Source organism: Triturus cristatus, chromosome 11 (assembly GCF_964204655.1).
Source record: "Triturus cristatus chromosome 11, aTriCri1.1, whole genome shotgun sequence".
Taxonomy (NCBI): Eukaryota; Metazoa; Chordata; class Amphibia; order Caudata; family Salamandridae; genus Triturus; species Triturus cristatus.
This window is the reverse complement of record NC_140594.1, coordinates 101,973,740-101,996,016: the sequence shown is the minus strand read 5'-3', so window position 1 is coordinate 101,996,016 and position 22,277 is coordinate 101,973,740. Positions and strand designations below refer to the sequence as shown.

The window sequence follows — 22,277 nt, the reverse complement described above, 5'->3', positions numbered from 1 at the left end:
GACTATGTACTTGGACTCCACTCCCGGATGGCTGAGTACATGAAGAAGGCATCCAAAAACCTTGAGGCTAGCCAGGAATTGCAAAAGGCCTGGCATGACCAAAAGGCTGTGTTGACTGTTTATCAGCCAGGACAGAAAGTATGGGTGTTGGAGCCTGTGGCCCCAGCAGCCCAAGACAAGTGGAGTGGCCCTCATACAATCATTGAGCAAAAGGGAGAGGTTACCTACCTGGTGGACCTTGGAACTCACAGGAGCCCCCATAGGGTGCTCCATGTGAACAGGCTCAAACCATATGTTGACAGGGCAGATATGGGCTTGCTCATGGCTACTGATGAGGGACAGGAGGAAGAGACTAATCCACTCCCTGACCTGCTCTCACAGAACCCTGATGATGGTTCAGTTGATGGTGTAGCCTTGGCAGGCAGCCTCACTGACCAGCAGCAAACTGATTGCAGGAGAGTCCTGAATCAGTTCAGACATATGTTCTCACTGACTCCAAGTCAGCATACCTGGTGCACTCATGAAGTGGACACAGGTGACAGTCTACCTCTTAAAAATAAGATTTACAGGCAACCTGACCATGTAAGGGACTGCATCAGGACTGTAGTCCAGAAAATGTTGGATGTGGGAGTGATTGAGCCCTCAGATAGCCCCTGGGCTAGCCCAATAGTCTTGGTACCAAAACCTCACACCCAGAATGGCAAGAGAGAGATGAGGTTCTGTGTTGACTGCAGGGGTCTCAATGCAGGACCTAGGACTGATGCCCATCCAATACCCAGGGCAGATGAACTTTGTCCTCAGCCAAGTTTCTGAGTACATTTGACCTGACAGCTGGCTACTGGCAAATCAGATTAGCTGAGGATGCAAAGCCAAAAACAGCATTCTCAAACCCTAGTGGGCACTATCAAATTGTAGTGATGTCCTTTGGCTTGAAGAATGCACCTGCCACTTTTCAAAGGTTGGTGAACAAAGTTCTTACAGGCCTGGAAACCTATAGTGCAGCTTATCTAGATGATATTGCTGTCTTTAGCTCCACCTGGGAGGATCACCTTTTCCACCTGAGAAATGTTTTTGAGTCCCTGCAGAAAGCAGGCCTCACTATCAAGGCCACCAAGTGCCAGATAAGGCAGAGTCAGGTTGTATACCTAGGCCACCTTGTGGGTTGTGGGTGGAGGTCAGGTTCAACCATTGCAGAGCAAAATCCAGACCATCATGGACTGGATTGCTCCAACCACCCAGACTCAGGTCAGAGCATTTTTGTTGGGCCTGACTGGGTACTACAGGAGGTTTGTCAAAGGATCCATAGTGACCCCTTTGAATGACTTAACTTCCAAAAGAATGCCTAAGAAAGTTCAGTGGTCAGTTAGCTGTTAACATGCATTTGATGCCCTGAAGCAGGCCATGTGCACTGCTCCCATTCTGCAAAGTCCTGACTATTCCAAACAATTCATTGTTCAAACTGATGCATCTGAGTTGGGGGTAGGGACTGTGTTATCACAACTGAATGAAGAGGGTCAGGATCAGACAGTAGCTTTTATTAGCAGAAGGCTGGCCCCCAGAGAGAAATGTTGGTCAGCTATTGAGAGGGAAGTCTTTGCTGTGGTTTGGGCAATTAAGAAGCTGAGGCTATACTTGTTTGGCACTCACTTCATTGTTCAGACAGACCATAAGCCCCTCTTACGGCTAAAACAGATGACGGATGAAAATCCCAAACTTTTGAGGTGGTCCATTTCCCTACAGGGGATGGACTTTACAGTGGAATATAGACCTGGGAGTAACCATGCCAATGCAGATGGACTCTCAAGATATTTTCACTTAGAACATGAAGACTCAACGGGTCAAGGTTAGTTTAATGTGTCTACGTTAGGGGGGGGGGTTGTGTAGGAGAGTAGGATCTGCTTCTTATAGTTACCCCCACTTTTTGCTGATGTATCACTGTTTTCGACTTAGACTGCCTGGAATCCTGCTATCCAGGACTCCAGTCTAGCTGCTTTTTCCTCTAAATTGATTGCATGTACTTTAGGTACACTACAGATTGGATTCTGGGGTACCATTATCAGTCCCTAGTATATGGTACACCATGTACCCAGGGCATAGGTAGCCCAGAGGTCTCCCAGGGGCTACAGCATGTGTTATGCCACCCCCGAGAGGCCATTCAAACTGACACCACAGGTCTGCTACTGTAGCCTGTGTAAGGTGGTGCATGCACCCCTTAGATATAGGTTCACTATATCTATTCTAAATCCCTGCACATATAAACCTATCAGTCACCCCTATGGCAGGCCTTATCAATACGGAAGGCAGGATGCTGGGTTGTATGTGAGAGGGTGCCCCTGCATGAGCCGAGCCCATCTGCAGCCTTCGGAACCTATTTTCCGGGGTTGTTTGTGATGCAGCCAACCATATATATTTAAGTGCATTATAACCTCGTGGTAAATGCTAACTTTAAAACGGCTGCTTAGAAACATGTTGTGTTTGATTACAAGCACCTTGGAATCATACCTCCCTGCCAGTAACTGGCGGGGGAGGTATCATTCCACCCTTCCAGAGGGACTTATGTGAAACACCGGTACATCCGGTACGAGCTTTCTCGACCTGGGCATCACAAAATGGAAGCTGTCAGCCACAGACATGAGTCCCTGCTGCTGAGCTGAGCTTGAGCAGGGGAAGGCTTGACAATAGGTTTCATGTCACAGGGAGGTGTGACCACCTCCCAGACAGGATTTAGTGTATTGGGGCTGGGTTAGTGCACTCTGAGAATGTTTGAAAGTCTGCACTGGGGGCACATTTGGTGTCCCTGTGCATAGTCCAGTTCAAACCGGTTGCAGGAGCAATTTGCCCCTGCTCTGGCGCGAAACTGGACAAAGGACATGGCTGTAGCCACCCCTCTGTCCTGACACTTCCATAGGTGGGTCCCCAGAGTTTGTCTAACCCCTTCCTTGGGTATAAAATAGGAACACTGACTTCAGGACTTTAGATTTTACCTGGACTAAACTCTGCAAGCAGAAACCAAGTACTTCGCCGATCTACACTTCGCTGGACGAATCCCTTGGAGTAAAGGAGTTTCTCCCCTGCAGCAGCAGGCACATTAACACATCTGACCGGTTTGCATCTCCTGAGCTCCTGAGGACTCCGAAGATTTCTGCAGCACAGGAGGTGGGTTCCCGAGCGTCCCTGAGGTTGATCTGATCTCTCAGCAATTCTGAGACCAGTATCCCTCGTGCTTTGGGCTACGTGTAGTCCTGATCCCGAGCAGTATTTCCATCGACGGTTTCCGGCCTACACTCCACGAGTGTTCCATGGGCTGGTATTTCGTGATTCAGCTTGAGGTCCCTTCGCGATCCCTGGTACGTTGGCCTGTGGGTCCCTGTGAAGGTAACTTTGACTTTCCTTGGGCTTCCCTGGTTGCTCCAGACGTGCCCTGACTCTCCATTGCTTGGAGAGTCCCTAGGAACTTGCTGGTCCTCACCGTAACCTGTTTCCTCTGCCCGCGTGAGTTGCAGTTGTCAAGGCTTGTTGGTGTTTGATCTGGACAATGACCACCCAGCACTCGACATCCTTCGTCGGACAGCTCACCTCCGGACTTTGGTCGTTGTCGACGTCTCCTGGTCCCCGTGTCGGCAGAGTCAAGCATCCAATCCTTTCACCTGAAGCACCCAACATCGGTGGGCATTCGTCTACTGAGCCCCTGGAAGCCCTGAAGAGACCCAGACTCTGTCCCCTCTGCTTTCAGGTTCTGCTCAACTCGGATCCAGGCTTGGATTCCACCAGACACTTTTCATCTTCCCGGCAGCAGCACTTCTTCGCATACGCCCTTGAAAACGATGAGGGTTTTCCGACACCACTTGACCCCTATGCACCAGGCTTCTCTGGGATAGGTAACACAGGTACCTTGGTACTCACAAGGGTGCCTGCCGTAGAACCTTCTATGTTCCAAAGGGTTTGCCTGAAGTCCTCTCCGAAGTGTCCTTAAACTGTAATTTTCCAACCGCGACTTTCCCATAGAGTTGTATGGAACTCGCGTCTGTGTTCTCACACTGCACCCGTCCGCCGTAGGTCCCCTGTGTCAGTACGTTGGGTGTTTCCTTGGGGTCCCAGCGATTTTACGTGCCCTAGGCACTGTGTCTAGTGAAGTTGTGGTTGTTATACCACTTTCTTAGTATATGGTTCGGTCTCCCCCTGGAGCCCGCTGTATACTGTGCTATTTACTATCGTTCTATTGATTTAATATTGTGTGCTTTGTGCTCTAATCTCACAAAGAGGTTAGTAGAGAGTGTTTAGTAATACATACATATATTTTATATATCTTTTGTGCGGTTCTCCTTTCATTTGGTCATTCAGGAGGTTCTGATCTGGTAAAACAAGCTGCTTTACATTCCTTCGGGACTTAGCCTGAAGGCTGCTCTCCACAGCTACCACTAGGATAGCTTTCTATAAAGGTTGTCTTTAACCTAATCATCAATAAGGGTTGTTTAGATTGGTACAAGGTTCCCACTTTAATTAGTGGACAGCATATACCAGGCCAACTTCTCACAAGCCGGTCCTGCGTGGGTTCTCTATCCGGCCCGCAGTCCATCGCAGTCGTTCTTACCTCTTGACTTTGTCCTGGTCCAGAGCGAACAAAAGAACACTTTAAGCGCTATTTGCTTCTAAGCTATTTGTGCATTAATCTTCAAAAATACATTTTTCAACTTCTACTTATTAAATTTTTTACGTTTTGGTCTTGTTTAATTTGTAAAATCATAATCTATTTTTCTAAACTGGTGCGGAGTCTTTCTGTGGGGTTTTCACTGTTTGTTGTACTGCACAAATACTTAACACATTGCCTCTTAAGTTAAGCCTGCCTGCTCTGCTCCAAGCTACCACAGAGTGAGCAGCATATATATTCCAAACGAAACCCATGCACACTCCCTGCATGCAAGTCAAGCCCTCCAAACAAGAGAGGTTTCAAACTTCTTTATTCCAACAGGTTAGCCTGCAGCACAACAGCCTGCATTACGCGTTTCAATCCCCACGGACCTTAATCATATGCACATTCGAGGGGGCGGTGTTTGGGGAGTTTAAATACATTTCAGAGTCAGACACCAAGAAAGGACTCAAGTATAGGTGCTCTCTCTTTCTCATGAATTACACTTACAGTCAGTGCGTGCAATCCACTGTTATTCACATTGGGGAAATCAAAAGACATCAATAAAAGACCATACTCTCTTAATTCTACTGCTATTGCACAATTTTATCATCATATTCGAGTTGGATAGTCCATGATCAACATTTTCACACTTCATTAACCATAATGCATTGTACCTGTGATTCTTAATAACTCCATCCTTCCTCAAAGTCTATAGTACTCATGTATTTAGTTCATTTTTCTGAGAAGAACCATGCCTTCATAAGCCTCATGTGGATTCAATTCCGTGTAGGGCTAAAATCGCAAAGTTTAATTCAAATAATTTCCCAAACACTCATCCGCGTGTGCTTGTCATTTTAATTGTAAATATCAGTACCTGTTTGTTCAAAGTCATGTTAGTCCTCCACTCTCGACGTGTAAGAGGTAATCCTCCTGCAAACCCTGGCTGATTCCAAACTTTTGTCAAAATAATCAGCAGGCAGGCCTCCTATTCTCACAGTGGCGTATATATATATATATATATTACCTACTAGCGGTCGCCAGTAGGTAGTTATAGTCAGTTCCTAGTTTCCATAGGAAATGCGTTTTTTGATTTGCCAATATCTTTGGTGCCGTTTGATGAATCTTCACAAAATGTTAAAAACTAATAGTTCGCTCAGGTCAGCTCCTGTCTTGAAAGTTTCAGGGTGATTCGTCAAGCAGGGGCCGAGGAAAAAGGGGGGGTCCCAAAACGCATTTTCTCCATGTTAATTTCCATAGGAAACTTTAGACAAAATTACAGCCCGAACTGCTGAACGGAATTACACCGACTTTGGCAAAAAGGTAGGTCTTGGTTCAGAAAGTGTTCTTTTTTTAAATGGTGTAAATCCGTTTAGTAGTTCCTGAGAAATTCAAAAATAAAAAAATATCGATATCTGGTGACCGAGGAGGATACGCGAACCCTTCCAACCACGAGCTTCATTCTGATTGGCTGCCAACACTCCAAACCAAGAAGTGTTGGCAGCCATCTTGTGACTTGGTATAACCGAGTCACAAGAAAAAAAGGAACAAAATGATGAGAATAAAGGGGGCAAGATAGAAACACCCTGACCCCCTAGGCCTGGTCAGAGGGCCCCACAGGGACACCCAGGGCCTCAAAAAGCATTTTTTTTTTAAATAAAATCGGCAGGATTCAAGCTGGGTACGTGAATCCTGCTGAAAATGTAAGAAAACGAAGCACTTTGTGGCGTGCTTCGTTTTAATAAACCTCCGGGTGGGCCAGGTCCCGGGAGCAATGTGTAAAATATATGCGGGGGGCCCGCGAGGTTTCCACAGCCCAGGGGACCCCCACCTCCCCGGGGCATGAGTAACATTATGCGGGGGCATGCGCCCCCCCTGCAGCCCTGGGGACCGCCACCTCCCCGGTGCTTTAAATATGTTGGAGGGGGGCCTTGGCCATGGGGACCGCCACCCCCTAGGGCCGGCTCCAGCAATGTCCCGAGTTGCCCACCCCCGGGACATTGAAGTTTGCAATGACTGGGTGGGAGCACGGTTCCCGTCGTGTCATTGCAATCTATGCTTCGCTTCATGGAAGCGAGAGCAGAAAACCTGCTCTCGCTTCCATGAAGAGAAGCAGATTGCTTTTGGACAAGGGGAGCTGCATGTCAGCAGCTCCCCTTGTCCAAAAGTAATGCCGGCTCCCGCAGGAGGCGGAGAGCCAGCTGGGACCACGGGGGCATTGGGGCGGTACCCAACGTAAGGTTAGGTCCCAGGGGATGGGGTCCCCGGGGCCATAATTGGCCTCAAGAGGGGGGCCATGGAGAATGGGGTCTCCGGGACAAAAAGTGGCCCAGAGAAAGGAGGCCACACAGCCCCCCTACCGTGAAATATTATGAATAAAAAAAATAAGGCAATGCCCCAGGGGATGGGGTCCACCAGCCAATAATGGCCTCAGGAGGGGGGCTGCGTGGCCCCCCTCCTTAAAAATCATTTATTTGTAAATAAAAATTGTGGCCATGCCTGGGGGGATGGGGTCCCTGGGCTGAAACAGGCCTAGGGAGGGGGGCGCTCGGCCCCCTTCCCGTTTTTAAATCTTTTTAAAAAAAGCAATGTCGCAGGCCCTGGGGGATGGGGTCCACAGGTCCCATAAAATATTGAGAGAAGGCGGGGCACACAGCCCCCTTCTAACTATAAAAAAAAAAGACGGGAACTCGGCGGAGACCCCACCCTCTCCCTGCACCACTCTGCAAATGTGCCTCCTGGCGCGTTCTGGGTTGGGGAATTGAGTCTACTCGATCCTTAAGGGTCCTTAGGGGCCAACTAGCCCAACAGGTACCTCCCGTAATCCCCACACAGTGGGATTGCTGAAAAGTGGTCCGAGGCTACGCCCCTTTTCACACCACTCTGTAAACGCGCCTCTTGGTGCACTGCTGGTGGGGCGATGAGGTCCACATGTGACCTGAGGACCTCAGGATTAAAGTGGATTTCACCCCCTGAGCAGCAGTGTGCCAGGAGGCGCGCTTGTAGAGTGATTTGAAAAGGGGGCGTGGCCTCGGCCCACTCTCAGCAATCTAGCTGTGTGGGTCTTACTGGAGATACCTGGTGGGCTAGTTGGCCCCCAAGGACCCTCAGGAGGCAATGGGAATTCAGCCCCAACCAAGAGTGCGCCAGAAGGCGCGTTTGTAGAGTGGGCTTGGCCTGTGTGCAGCTCTCAGCAATCCCACTATCTGGGGCTTACTGGATGTACCAGGTAGGCTAGTTTGCCCCTAAGTACTCCCAGCATCAAAGCATACTTTAATCCTCATCCAAGAGCGCGCCAGGGACTGCATTTGCAGGATTGTGGGCAAAGGGGGCGTGGCCTGCTATGAGAACCTAGCAATGCTGCTGTGTGGGACTTACTGGAGTTAATAGGAGGGATAGTTGGCCCCCAAGGACGTCCTTCAGGGCCAACTACCCCTCCTGTTACGGTCAATAAGTCCCACACAGTGTTATTGCTAAGATGTCTTCAGAGGCCACGCCCACTTTCTCCACCACTCTGCAAACGCTCCTCCTGCACAGTATGGGTTGGGGGATTTAGTCCACTTTACTCTTGAGGGACTTTGTGGGCCAAGAAGCCCTCCTGGTACCTCCTGTAAGTCCTACGTAGCAGAATTCCTGAGTGCTGGTCGGAGGCTCAGCCCCCTATGTACACTACTCCGCAAACGCAACTACTACGTTATAATTATATATTAGCATTTTTAAAAACTTAGAAATTCACTGGAAAAAACACAGGTTTCAGAGACGTTATAGTTAGTAATTAGCATTTAAAAAACCTTAGAAATTCACTGAAAATTCCATAGGTTTCAGGGACGTTATAGTTAGTAATTAGCATTTAAAAAACCTTTGAAATTCACTGAAAAAAACCACAAGTTTCAGGGACGTTATAGATAGTTGGACAGCTCACTCGTACAAAACCAGAGAAATTTGGCCGTTATAGTTAGTTGAGCTAACTATAACTCGTGCCCCCGCAATGCACTGCTGATGACATCACATATTACATCACTCATGACATGGTCAGCGACATCACTGATGACATCACAGAAACAAGCATCCTGGCAATGGTTTCAGGGTAACACCCCTCATCCACCAGGCTAGCTTGAATCCAGTGGCGAAGAGAGCAAGGGACCCACGTCTGGGCATACCCTTCCAACTTAGGGGGAACCAGTAAAATCCATTAAAAGGCAATATAAGGCCATATTACAGTTACCTGTCATGTATTCCCTCTCGCCCATCGGTGAAAGACATCAGTGATGTAATCAATCATGTAATTTGAGATGTCATCAGTGATGTCATCAAAGATTAATTTGTCATGAGTGGTGTAACATGGGAGAGCACAAGCAGTGCATGTCGGAGGCACAGGTTTTAATTCAGTGTTTTTTTTCTTAGCTTAAAATTGTATTTTTAACTAACATTTTCACCTAGCTAAGGCATCACTTTAGACATGTAACATAAAGTAAGATATTATTAGGACACCTAACTATAAAGTCACTTTAACATTTGCTTTTTGAGCGAATATGAATATAAGGCTTGTCGTTAATAAAACTGACAGGAATATTTTTGACTTGCAAACCTAATGGTATAGTGTTATTTTTCAGGTGCTCAATGGGAATGTAACTGTGTGCATATATTCTTCTTTTAAGTCGCCCAATTTCTCTATTTTATCTATATTAGTGCTTGGGTATCACTTCCTTGTCGTCATTTAATAGTGAGGGATTTTCAAATAATTTATTACTCTATTCCTCAGTGCAGGGGCGAGACAGGTTTATTGGTTTAAAATTGTACATATATTTGCATTTAGGGACTGTGGGGTACTCTAGAGCTAATAAATTATTGGTTATATAATATTTTTATTGCTTGCAGTAATGTGCTTAATTAAATCAGGTTTCCAATGAAAAATAAATGTCCCATTGTGATAAATATTTTGGACGCAATTGATCCCCATTATGTACCGCTTTTTCATTTGTTGATTGGTTAAGCCTAGGTTATATGGGGTTATATGGGCAAGCCCCTTCTTCTTTTGCCCACTCTAGTATACAAGAAAAGCCAATTGGGTTATTCAAGGGGTCACCACATCATTATATGAAGGCAAGTTATAGGCTTTGTCAAGGGGAGACCACATCAATATAAGAGACAAGCCTATTAGCTTTGTCAAAGGGTGATAACATCATTATACAATGCAAGACTACTAGCTTTGTCAAGAGGTCACCACATCATTAAATATAAGGTGAGCCTATAGGCTTTGTCGCACTGTGATAATATTATTCAACACAAGCTTATTGGCTATGTCGAGGTGTCACCACTTCAATATATGAAGGCAAGCTTATTGGCGTAGTCAACAACTATCAACTTATGTTTCTTTTGCACTCCTCAGGCCACATAATGCAAGCATAAGACAAAAAAAAGAGATCCCTGCAACCCTAAACTGAAGAGCAAAAGCTCCAACTCTGGTGATGTTTAGAAACACCATCAACGTTTGCCAGGGCCCAGAAACATGTTACTTTAAAAATTATTTCTGGGTGGTTGCTGCTCTCCCTGTACCCACCCAGAACACTTTTGTAACATGTTAATGGTAATACTGCCCAGGTTGGGGCATCACAAGGCAGGACAAAATATGAAAATTAGCCCACAAAGGGCATTATGGCAGGGAACAGTGAATAATAAATAAGCAGTTACGGGCACTCATTTATTATTATTTGTTTTGCCAGTTTAAATTTCTATTTGGGTCCCTGGTCTCACGCAGGACATCCACTTTTAATGTAGTGGGCCACAGGGGGAGCCACAAGGCCCCCGCCGCCCTCCCCTGCTGGGTCCCCACAAGCAGGCCCTGTCCTATTGGGCCGTGTGGGAGCCGGCAACATTTTCTGTATGCTCCTGTTGGGCAGGAGAAGTGTTTTTCTTGGCTCCTGCCCGGTAGAACAAAGCCCTGTTTCCCTGTACACTAGAAGGACCGGCAGGAACCATGAACCCACTCTGTCCCGGGGATGGGGTCTCCGGAACAGCAATGCGTCGGGCCCATGGGATGGGGTACCTCGGGCCAGACGTCAGCTTAGGGAGGGGAGATGAAATCACACACCCCCCCCTTCCCATTATTAAATTTAAGTGTAGGTGTGCCAAACCCTGGGCTGATCCTGAGGGCATTTTAAAACAAACTTTGGCGTTCATAACCAATAACAAATACAATGATTAATGAATCTGCATGGAGTCTGGCTGGCTGTTAGTCATATTAATGAAGGGACTATGGTGTGCATAGGGCCTGGTTTGTGGCTCAGCCCTGCAGACTACTCCCACTGCACACAGCTCAAGGCAATTGAAAGCGGGGCAGGCTGCAGAATGACACAGAGGCGCTATCATTCCCCACTACACGTACCACACTCACATCACATATATCAACACAACCACTTGTACAACACTGAATATAACTCATGAAAATCTTCTTAGAAAGACACTGAAATTCACAGGAAAAACACAGTTAAATTAAGTTACGATACATGCAGTGCGCTGCTCACAACCTTAGTTACGTCATCACTGATGACATTTCTAATAACATCACTTACAAAATTACTGAAGGCATCCCATATGACATTCTATATGTCAATGCCACTGATATCATCAGTAATGTCACAGATGTGCTAATGTTTTTATTAAGAAAACTGTTAAGATATGTACAGTTAAGTAACAGTTGTGGCCTAGCTTCAACCTTATGTGTATTTCAGATGCACGCAAACATACCATATCAGATATTCATGCAGCCATCATCTCACATACCCATCATCATGCAGACACACATCTACTATCAAACAACCATCTTCATGTCAACACACCTACCATCATACATCCAAACGACCTAATTCATATGTGAGCATCATGCAGTCAAACATCTAACATCATATATCACCATACAAGCAACAGCATATGCTAACATCCACCATTAGACCACTCATACATCAACATAACTACACCCACCCAGCATCATTTAACCACAGGATCATGATTACAAAGCCACGATTATATATGGCAGGATTATATATCACCACACAATCAATAAAGTAGGCACATGCACATACAATCAGATGACCGCACAGCTAACATCATACATCCAAATACTCACTATCATATGTCCGCCCAACCACTATAAAAACTCACATACTTGCCATTATACTCCAACACACCTACCACCACATGGACGTACATCTACCTGATAAAACTATGTATCCACCATCATGACCACAAAGCGACTATCTTATGCCATCACAATAATCAATCTGCATCTTTTCATCTGCCAAGCATCCACACAACCATTACACACGAGCACACCCACCATTCTTTTGTAAAAACAGTGGTTCACTATAGATAATAAATCATGCAAACAAAGACGACACTGGTCTAGAAAACATTTTAATCAGATAATTAGATAATATATCAAGGCAAATGTTGAAGTAGGCACAAATCAGATAGTTTTGTATTATATTTTGTATTGAATGTATTCATTGCAGAGGAACAAAGCATCCAGCAAAGGGGAGGGGTGCGTTGGGGTTAACTAGTTAGCATGGAGGAGTCTTGTTTGTTATCAGAATTACCCGGCCTGAGAAAGGATTGACAGATTGATAGCTCTTTCTCGATTCTGTGGCTGATGATGCTAGGCCGTTCTTAGTTGGAGCAGTGATTTGTCTGGCTAATTCCGATTACATATGTGACTCCTCCATACTAACTAGTTATGCAACCCCCAAAAATAATTTGTGGCTTGAGACGGTTCAAGCTTAAATTACTATGGTTTGAAGTTGGATTCAACAACCCCCTGCCTCCGCTGGATGCGTTTTCCTCTGCAGGCCCACTGATGGCCCATTTCAAGGTGTTCAGTGTCCTCTCCACCGGGAGGACCCGAGGTGTATGGCTAAATACCCACCTACTCACCAAATACTAGGTGCTCACCCACCTTGTCCTGATGATGATCTCAAATCCTTAGAGGTCGAAACGCCTTCGACTAAATACATACTGACTCCTTTTTTAACTGCATAAAAAGAATCCAAGGAGTCATACGTTGTTTTTGTTAGTTGGTGCATGTTTGTTATTACACACTTGTCACTGCACGTTTCCACTTAATTGTGAGCACTAGATCTTATTTGACACTACTTGATGGATATACTTCAAATATTTTTCAATACAAAATATGCAATGAATTATTTAATTGCAGTCAAAAAAATGGTTCTGTGCCTACTGCAACACTGCCTTCGTATATTAACTAATTTTCTGGTTGAAAAGTTTTCTAGACCAGATTCTTTTTTATTTACATGATTTATTATCTATAGTGAACCACTGCTTTTACAGTACAATTTATATTCCCAGGTTCTCTAAAAAAGTCGGGGTCACCCTTATTACTGAACACATAATGACATATAGCCATTACACAATCACCACAAATTCCAAACACAAACAAAAATATACTACTCCTCACCCAAAATGAGGAGTGCCACAGACCCATCATCAAACAGCCAGACACCCACCGTCATACATCCACATAGCTGCCATACTACAGCCGCTCAATCACCCCCCCAAAAAAATACAAAGATGCTGTCATATGCTGGCATGTATACACCATTGTAAGGCGTCCAAGACATCATCATAAACCAACACGACATGCATATCCGGTGAATATCTGTTCAGTAGGTTTTAATGGAGAAATATCAACATATCAGTGACATCACCGGTAAGACATCATCAGTGATATCACCAACTATTTCATTTGAGATGTTGTCGGAAGTATCACGTCTGAGGTCAAGAGCAGTGCATCGTGGGGGCGGAAGTTATACCTCGTGTAGCATACCATAACTGGGTGAATTTCAGGGGTGTTAGGTTTTGCAATGGACCATAATGTCCCTTTAAATGATTTTTGGAGTGAATTTGGTCATATAGAAGGACAGGAATAAGTTACTTTTAACTGTGTTTTTGCAGTATATATTCATCTCTCTTTGTCATGATGATTTCACAAAGCAAAAGGTGGGCAGTCTTACTGTGTTAATGTCTGTTGACTACTAAGTACAAAATATTTCAACTTTGTTGAGGACTTCAATGCAATGAAAAAAGAACATGACAGATCTCGATCTAGGGTGCTCAGGGACAGCTGTCTGGTGGGCTGGAAATGAGTTGCTCAGGCCATGTGCAAGGGCAACTCCAGGGGATCAGACTCCGTGTAAAATTACGTATGAGAGGTGATTTGTTTAGACCATGAGTAAGGGAGAGATCTGGTTTTCAGAACAGGTGTAACTAAGAAAATATCGACTGAACTATGAGCATGAGGCAATTGATAATTAATATATTGATACAGGTAATAAGAGTGCGTATGAGGGACTATCTGATTAGCAAGTGATAGGATTTCATAATATGAAGATGTAGTGCTCAGGCTACATGTGTCATAAAGATCAGGGGACCAGACTTTTTTTTAGAAGAGGAAGCCCCTTGATCAGATTCTACAATCAGTGAATTTCATCAATAAACTGTTTGCAGGGCAGGATTTGTTGATCTGACGACTGTGTCAAGGGAAGATCTGGTAATGGCATGTTGTGATACAATGTTGCTAAGGTGCTTAATGCACATGCTATCAAGTATACACAGTGAAAGTCCAAAGATTAGACCTATCACACTGCTACCATGCACTTTACATGGAAGGGCGAGGAAGAAGGTTGTCTGAACTAAATATATCAGTTATAACAGAAAGAAAACCCGGAGTTTGGGGGATGTTCACTTCAACAAAACAGAATGTGCACCATAGAGCGTTCATCACAAAATATTGTTTTTTAGTGCTGTCATCTTAATATTTGATCAACACATTTATGGGGTACAGTCCAACACACCGAATCATTGCCACATAGCTGCATGGCACTGCTCAGAACAATTACGGTGATCAGCTGCCACCGGACGGATGGATCCCGGAACAGATCGCACAGCCCTTTGGCCTTCTGACCTTTGATGGCCGCCTGTTCAGCCAACATCTCCTCCATTTCACTGCTTAGGTCGCGGTTTCCTCTTAGCCGCTTCAGCGCTGCAAGATAAATAGAAATCTGCAATTATAAAAAGACCATGGGACCAATGGACGAGTACTAAACAAAGACAATACATCACCTGCCGAACCATATACCATTAGCTTCAATTTTCATCTACAAAACACGGATCCATAAATGGCAGCCTCAAAAACAACACACATGATTTTTATTGATTTTGACAGAGAGAGAGAGAGAGATAAAAAAAAAAAAAACATTGCCAAATAACAATAATCTGAGTGGGGTGGGGTGCAGGAAAAGAGACTAGGCTAGGGTACATTAAAATCCACCTTCATGGTTGGTTCGCGCTTCATTCTTCAGTATAGATCAAGTATAAATTGTTAAGTTAAATCAAGATAACCAGAGGGGATTACGCCATTATTCCTCGGGGCCATATCTCTATTAAGTCGTATACATATGTAAAATAACCTTAACCTCGGGGGCGTGGCCATGCATCGAACAAGTGATGGCCGCATAGTGTGAAGCTCCGCCGCCCTCAGCTTCCTCACGTCTATCCTGATCTTTCATCCGGCCCTTCCGATGGTTATTCCGTAAATCGGAGGTTAAGCGGCACCTAACCCTGCCATCCCCGCTCACGACCGACGTCTGGAGCTACAGTTGCGGAGTTCGACAGATTGGGGCCTACTCGCCTGGCTGGAGCCAGGGTCCACAGTGCGACCGGAGGCCGGAGAGGTGGCGCTGCCGGGCTGACGCTTCCCCGCGGGGCCTCGGGCGTCATCGCTGGCGGCAGGGGAATGCGCTATCTCCCCATACAGTTCTGGATGCACAAATGCTGGACGCTTGCAGAGATCCATGAGAGGGCTCCGGTGGGGCCCGAGGGACCCATAATTGATGGCCGCCATTACCTGGGGCCTGGGCCGTCGGAGGTCTTGTTGTTTAGAGGCCTGGTGACTCCATGCTCTGCCGCCCCCCACCCCTGCTGCTTCCCCCTGCTCTTGGCAGAAATCAAGGGCCATGGTTCTGGGCGACCCACTGCTTGAGGCATATTTGAGGCCTACTCCCCGTGCCGAAACTGGGGCCCACAGTGCCGGTGGGGGCCGAGGGAGTGGAGTGGTTTGGCGAGCTGCTCCCCGAGACGCCGCGAGACCAAGAAGACCTTCCCTTCTGGGGGAGGTACGCGGGGGGCCCCCCAGGCGGGTCGCACTATGTTGAGGCTGGGCGCCTGGTGGCAATCCTACAGGAGGAGTCTGTCTGTGCCGGGTGGACCCTGGATCTGAGTGCTGTTTTTCACTGCATTGCTGGGCACTGAACTGAGCTGCAAGTGGCATCCCATGGAGGGACGGAGACTGGTCTGGTGTACCCTACATCTTGAACTCGGGGTTAGTACACCCCAGGAGTCACTGATAGTGGGGAGGTGAAGTGCGCAGCCACCTCTTGCCCTGCTAGACCCTGGCTGGGGTCGGCGCCAATAGTTAATTACACAATGGACCGCAGTAAGACCTCCGGGGCCAGGGGGCTTAAACCAGCACAGACCAACAAGCTTGACCGCTACACTATACCCAAGGACAAGCAACCGGAGCGACTGTCGAGAGACCCCTCCCTTGGTGGCCTGGGGACGAGGAGCAGGAATTATTGCTGAAAGATGTCATGGACGCCATCACTGGCGTCAAAGCCTCCATGGAGCACAAGATGGACGCTATGGCAATTGATGTGAACCTCATCAGGGCTGATCTGGCTAAACTGAACGAGAAAGTCAAGCAAGTTGAAATCGGCGCAACAACCTGCGTATTTTAGGAGTTCCGGAAAAGGCGGAGGGCCAGTCCCCAGACCTCTTTGTTGAGGATCTCATCCTGAAACATCTGCAACCCAAAGGCCTCAGTAAGTTCTTTCTCATTGAAACGGCACACAGGGTCCCGGGCAGCCGTTCCAAACCGGGCGCTCCCCCGCGGCTGATGTTGGCCAGAGTCCTGAACTTCTGAGACAGAGACATCGTCCTCCAGGGCGCCAGCATGGGGGCCCCCCTTCGCTACGAAAATGAAGATATAGCCTTCTTCCCAGACTTTCAAAAAGAAAACAAGACCGGTTCCATAAGTATATAACAGGTCCTAATAAATAGATACTTGATAGAAAACACGACAAAGCTGGTCGTCGAATAAAGCGCCAACGCGCGTTTCGGTATAGGACCCACAAGGGGCCCCACCTTCATCAGGGCGTAGAGGACTCCCGGGACCTGCTGGCAGACATAGTGTTGCCCAAGCTCCTGGTTGACGACTGTAAATTTATGTAAAGTGACATTTCCAACGAGGAAATAGCGAAGACAGTCAGATCGCAAAAATCTGGGAAGGCCTCTGGACCGAACGGTCTCCCGATCGAACTATACAAACTCTGGCCGGACAAATTGGCCACCTACCTCCGGTCTATGTTTGAAGAGTCCTGAGGCAAAGGGCTACTTCCACCGGACCAACGGACGGCCACCATCATCGCTATCCACAAGGATGGGAAACCCAAAACTGAATGTGGGTCGTACAGACCGATTTCTCTCCTGAATACCGAACCCAAAATTCTGGCTAAACTCCTGGCTAACCGCCTGGTCACCGTGATTGGGACTTTAGTTCACCCAGACCAGTCCGGTTTTATCCCTCATCGAAACACAGCACTTAATCTGCGTATGGTCCACGGGGTGTTGGGCAGGGCAGCCTCCATCCAAGAGCCGGCCATAATAGTCTCTCTTGACGCAACCATGGCTTTGACAAAATGGAGTTTGGCCTGAAATATATTCAGTGGGTGCAGCTCCTATACACTGACCTCTGGCGAGACCTCTGGCACAGGTGGTGATTAACAATAAGAAGTCGGACACTTTTGAACTTAGCCGGGGGACCAGGCAGGGATGTCCACTGTCCCCCCTCCTGTTTGTCCTGGCCTTGGAGCCACTGGCAGCGTGGATACGCAGAGACCCGATGATCCGGGGTCTTCGCTGGTCCACGGAATGGGAAGACCACATCTCACTTTATGCGGATGATATCCTTCTTTATCTGTCCTCCCCGAGACGGTCTCTGATTGTCGTCTTGGATATCCTGGCTGTTTTCGGCAGATTTTGTGGGTATTCTATTAACTGGAGTAAATCCCTACTGTTTGTCCTAGCGGGGGAAACGCCCGTTCCCCTGAGGGGTTGCCCCATACAAATTCATACTGAGGGCTTCAAATACCTCGGGATTTTTCTCTCCTTAGACCCGTCACTCAGGTACGCCCAGAATTTGCTCCCACCTCTGGCCCGGCTAAGGAAGGATATTGCTACCTGGAAGTCTCTCCCGCTTTCCCTGTTAGGTAAAGCGGCCCTTTTTAAAATGATGTCCTTTCCCTGGTTTCTGTACGCCCTACATAACTTCCTTGATCCTGTTCCGTCGTCTTACTTTCGGGAGGTAGAGGGCCTTCAGCGGGACCTGTTGTGAGAGGGAAAGCCCCGTATTGCTCTTAACAAGCTCACTCTGAACTGGTACGATGAAGGCATCAGCCTCCCTGACATCAAGAAATATTACTGGGCGGCCCATCTAGCTGCCATCAACCATGGCACCTATGCTCGACCGGGGGACCCAGGCTATGCCATGGACAGATGGATCCTCTCTGGGGGAAACTATAACAGAGCCCTTTATTCCAAACCTCAACACTACAAACTAACAGGCCCCACTAAACACTTGGTACATGTCTGGCACACCGCCACCAGAAGTCTTGGCTGGGATCGCAGACCTACACTTGCGACTCCGTTGTGGGACTCAGAGCAGCTGGGTAACTTATGGAGATTCAAAGGGTTCGATAAGTGGGACCTTATTGGAATCTCACACATAGGGGATCTATCGGAAAAATCAGATGCTAAATCGTTCCCCGCCTTGCAGGAACAATTCGACTTGGTTGACACCGAATATTTTCTCTACGCGCAGATCAGGCACGCTTTGCGCTCCCTCTTACCACAAGGTGCTACCCTCCTTGAGTCATCACCGTTGGACGATAGAGTACTAGATGGACACCTGCCTGATAAAACTATTTCTTTGATATATAAAAAACTGATCAACAATATGTCAGACCCTCTTCGTACACTCCGGGAAAAGTGGTCAGGGGATGGAATTGAGATGGATGACGAGGAATGCCAAGAGGCTGTTTCCTCACCTAGGGTCGTGGCTATACCAGCGCGACTCCGACTAGTGCAAATTAAAATCCTCCATAGGGTGTACGTGACGGGACCCCAGCTGGTGCGTATGGGTAAAATGGACAGGGGGGAATGTAGACGGGGATGTGGCCATGAGGGTACGTTTATGGACATTATTTGGGAGTGTGACCTCATTCAACCCTATTGGCACAGGTTACATGACACCATTAACACAGTGCTCACCGCCCAGCTTGGTCCGGAGGCCCGCAGATGCTTATTGAATATTTGGGAGCCGACAGACTTGAACACTTACCTTAAACAGTGGGAAACACTGGGGCTTATGCTAGCTAAGAGAAACATTGCAAATGTATGGGGAGCGTCACATCCTCCTACAGTGGATGAATGGAAAAAAGACCTGGACTGGTCCATGTATAAGGAGAAGACGGTCTATGTGGCTCGGGGATGCCCTAAAAAGTGGGCCTGCGTATGGGGTTTGTGGAATTCCTATTGTGGTGATATATGCCAACCGCCCACACTATTAGCAATGACGATCCCCCTTCCCCCTAGATCTTCCGGTGACATACTGCAATGTTTGATTTTACCTGTTGTCCCTACAATGCCAGATTTATTACTTCCTCTGTACTGAAACTAATGAGCTGATGTATGTTAATAAAAAGTAAAAAAAAAAAGAAAATAATAACCTTAACCTGAACAAGAGACACAAAAGAAGAGGAAAAAGAAAGAAACGATCTCTTAATGTGACTGCCAGTGTAATTGTGTCTGACGATCCGATATAGGAGACCCAGGGTCCTGTGCTAGTTAGCGGATCTAAGAGGGAGAGGCTGCTACGGGCAACCTAGGACAACTAATCTTGCCATTGAGTAGGAGTCCGGCGGGGGCGCCGTTGCTCACGCTGCCTCTCCCAAGTGGTTTGTGTGTTCCGATACACATGCCCTGCGGAGGTCAAGCATCCACGCGTGCACACTGGGGCCCAAAGGCACCTTCCATGCCATGGCTATCTTACGCTAGGCTAAGCTCAGGGCTAGATCTAAAAACTTGTTCAGGCCCTTACGAGACGTGCTGCGCCTCGTGACGCCCAACAAAAAGTGAAGGGGTTCCGCCTCTATCTGTGCGCCTGTCGCCTCTGCAAGCACAGTGGCTACCGTGGACCAAAATGTTTGAATACCGGTGCAGCCTCCCTGATCTCGGCATCTAGGGCATATGTCTGCTACAGCGGGGTACATGGGTGCCAACCTGTGGGGTGTGAGGTAAGTATGGTGCAAATAATTAAATTGAGTGTACCGTAATCTGGCGTTGATCGCTATGGTTTTTGGGTAATTGAGGCATTGCAGCCACTGCTTGTCTGAGAGGGTGATGGATAGTTTAGCGTCCCAGTACCCACGTAGTGCTGCCAGTGCCGGTGGGTCGTCGAGTCTAAGAGAGGTGTAGATAGCTGGACGACATGTCTACCTTGTCCATGCGTGAGCGGAGTTTGGAGCAGGTATGATGTAGCAGGCTCCACTCGGTCGACGCCCCGCACTTGCAGAGTGTGACACATGAGCAAGGCATGTAATAGAAAGGAGCCTTGTGGTACGTCATGTGCGTACATGTCTCCCCATGTGTCTAGTCCTCTCTCCTTCCGTAACCGCAATTCTGGACACCCTTAACAGAAGAATGTACCGGGAGAAGTTCCAGCAGCAGGCCAGGGGCATATGGTGCTGTGCGGTCATTAGGTATCACATATCTGGACCAGTGCCATCTGGGCGCTGTCATTAATATGTTGCCTCGTTTTTTCTGAGTCAGAGTAGTCGTTCCTGACATCCATTCCATCAATGTTGGGTGATCCCAAGTCAAGGCACCCGTGGTCATCTCCATGAGATTGCTCTTAGCGAGCCACCTCATTGGCCACTGCAGTTGCACCGCGGCATAGTATCGCTCATAGTTATGGGCCCCCAAGCCACCATCCAATAGTGGCAAGTATAATTTATGGAGTGCAACCCTGGCCCTTGAGTTTCCCCATATCAGGGAGACCAAGAAGGATTCAAGCTCCCGGAAGAGTCTCCGAGGCAGATGGTAGGGGAGCGTGTAAAAGAGGTATAAGAGGCGGGGAAGGACCAGCATCTTGGAAATGGCTACCCGACCCATGGTAAACAAGGGGAGGCCCAAGCAAAATGAGAGAGTAGAGCGGGCTCTATTCATGGCCCGTCCGAGATTTCCATTCACAGTATCAGCCCCTGAATGATAAACCTGAACCCCCTGGTACTTAAAGGTGTCAAACGCCCATGTCAACGGTGTGTCCGGCGCCTGTCGTTTCTGGACCAGTGACATTGGCGTCATAGGGAACACCAACGACTTAGCCCAGTTAACTTGGAGCCCAGAGACTCTCGCATGTGTATTCAAGAGGTCCATGATGGAGTGTAGTATCTCAGTCCGGCCGCACAGATATATTAATGCGTCATCCGCGTAGAGAGATATTATGTGCCACCGTCGATCGACCTGCAGGCCCCAGTCAGTCACGCGCAGCCGCAGTCTGCACGCCAACGGCTCCATGGCCAGGGCGAAGAAAATCGGCAAAAGGAGGGAACCCTGGCGTGTTCCCCGCGCTATCGTAATAGGCAAGGAGAAGTTGCGACCCCTCTTTACTCTAGCTTGCAGTCTGAAGTACAGCAAACATATCCATCTTATGAAGTTGGGACCAATGCCGAACCCCGCCAGGACCGCTATGCGATAATCCCAGCTCAAAATGTTCAATGCCTTCTCGATATCTAAGGATGCGACCCAGGGCCTCTCCGCCGCACCCCACACCCAATCCAGCAGTGCAAACAGGCGTCGCAGATTCAGAACAGTGTTACATCCTATAAAGCCATTTTGGTCTTCGTGGACCAACAGAGGAACTGCATTGATTAGCCTGTTTGCTAGTAATTTCCCGAGGGTTTTATAGTCGACGTTCAGCATCGATAGAGGGTGATAGGAGGCCATTTGGAGAGGATCGCGGCCTGGCTTTGGGAGAATCACTAGAGTCACCTCCCTCAGATTGGGTGGCAGTGCGCCTATCTCGAAAGTGGTCCAGTTCAAGAGCTTGCAACCCATTAAAGTCTCCACCCTAATACATGGGGACCGTGGGATCCGTGTTCAGGGATGGTGTAAGTGTTTGTAAGAAGATGGACTGGCCCGAATTTGGGGCATGAAGAGATACCATCACCATTGGGGACCCTTTCAGAAGGCCTTCCATAGTGACAAAGCAGCCCTGTGTGTCCACTCGGGAATGTAGTGGGGTTCCTGGTGCGACCCAAATAAGTGCTCCTCAAGAGTATCTCAAATATGTAGTACCCAGTACCGTACCCCTCTATCGTTTACAGAGCAATGCAAGTGTTTGTGTGGCGAGATGTGTCTCTTGCAATAGTGCAAATGTGATCCCATGACAGCGTAAATACTGACACACTATATGTCGCATAGCACATCCCACCAACCCCCTTACATTTGAGGTCAATAAAGA

The 22,277-nt window shown here is 47.5% G+C and overlaps 1 protein-coding gene across 5 annotated transcripts in view; it reads right to left on the bottom strand.

The window, feature by feature from the left end:
* The window catches only part of SLC2A11 (solute carrier family 2 member 11), a 422,108-nt gene that overhangs the window by 25,323 nt on the left and 374,508 nt on the right, over nucleotides 1-22,277 (bottom strand). For all 5 annotated transcript variants that reach the window (XM_085633805.1, XM_085633803.1, XM_085633802.1 and 2 more), the window contains one exon: nucleotides 14,494-14,681. In XM_085633805.1, the coding sequence (XP_085489931.1) occupies nucleotides 14,494-14,681 (188 nt within the window). The remainder of the gene's footprint in view (nucleotides 1-14,493; nucleotides 14,682-22,277) is intronic.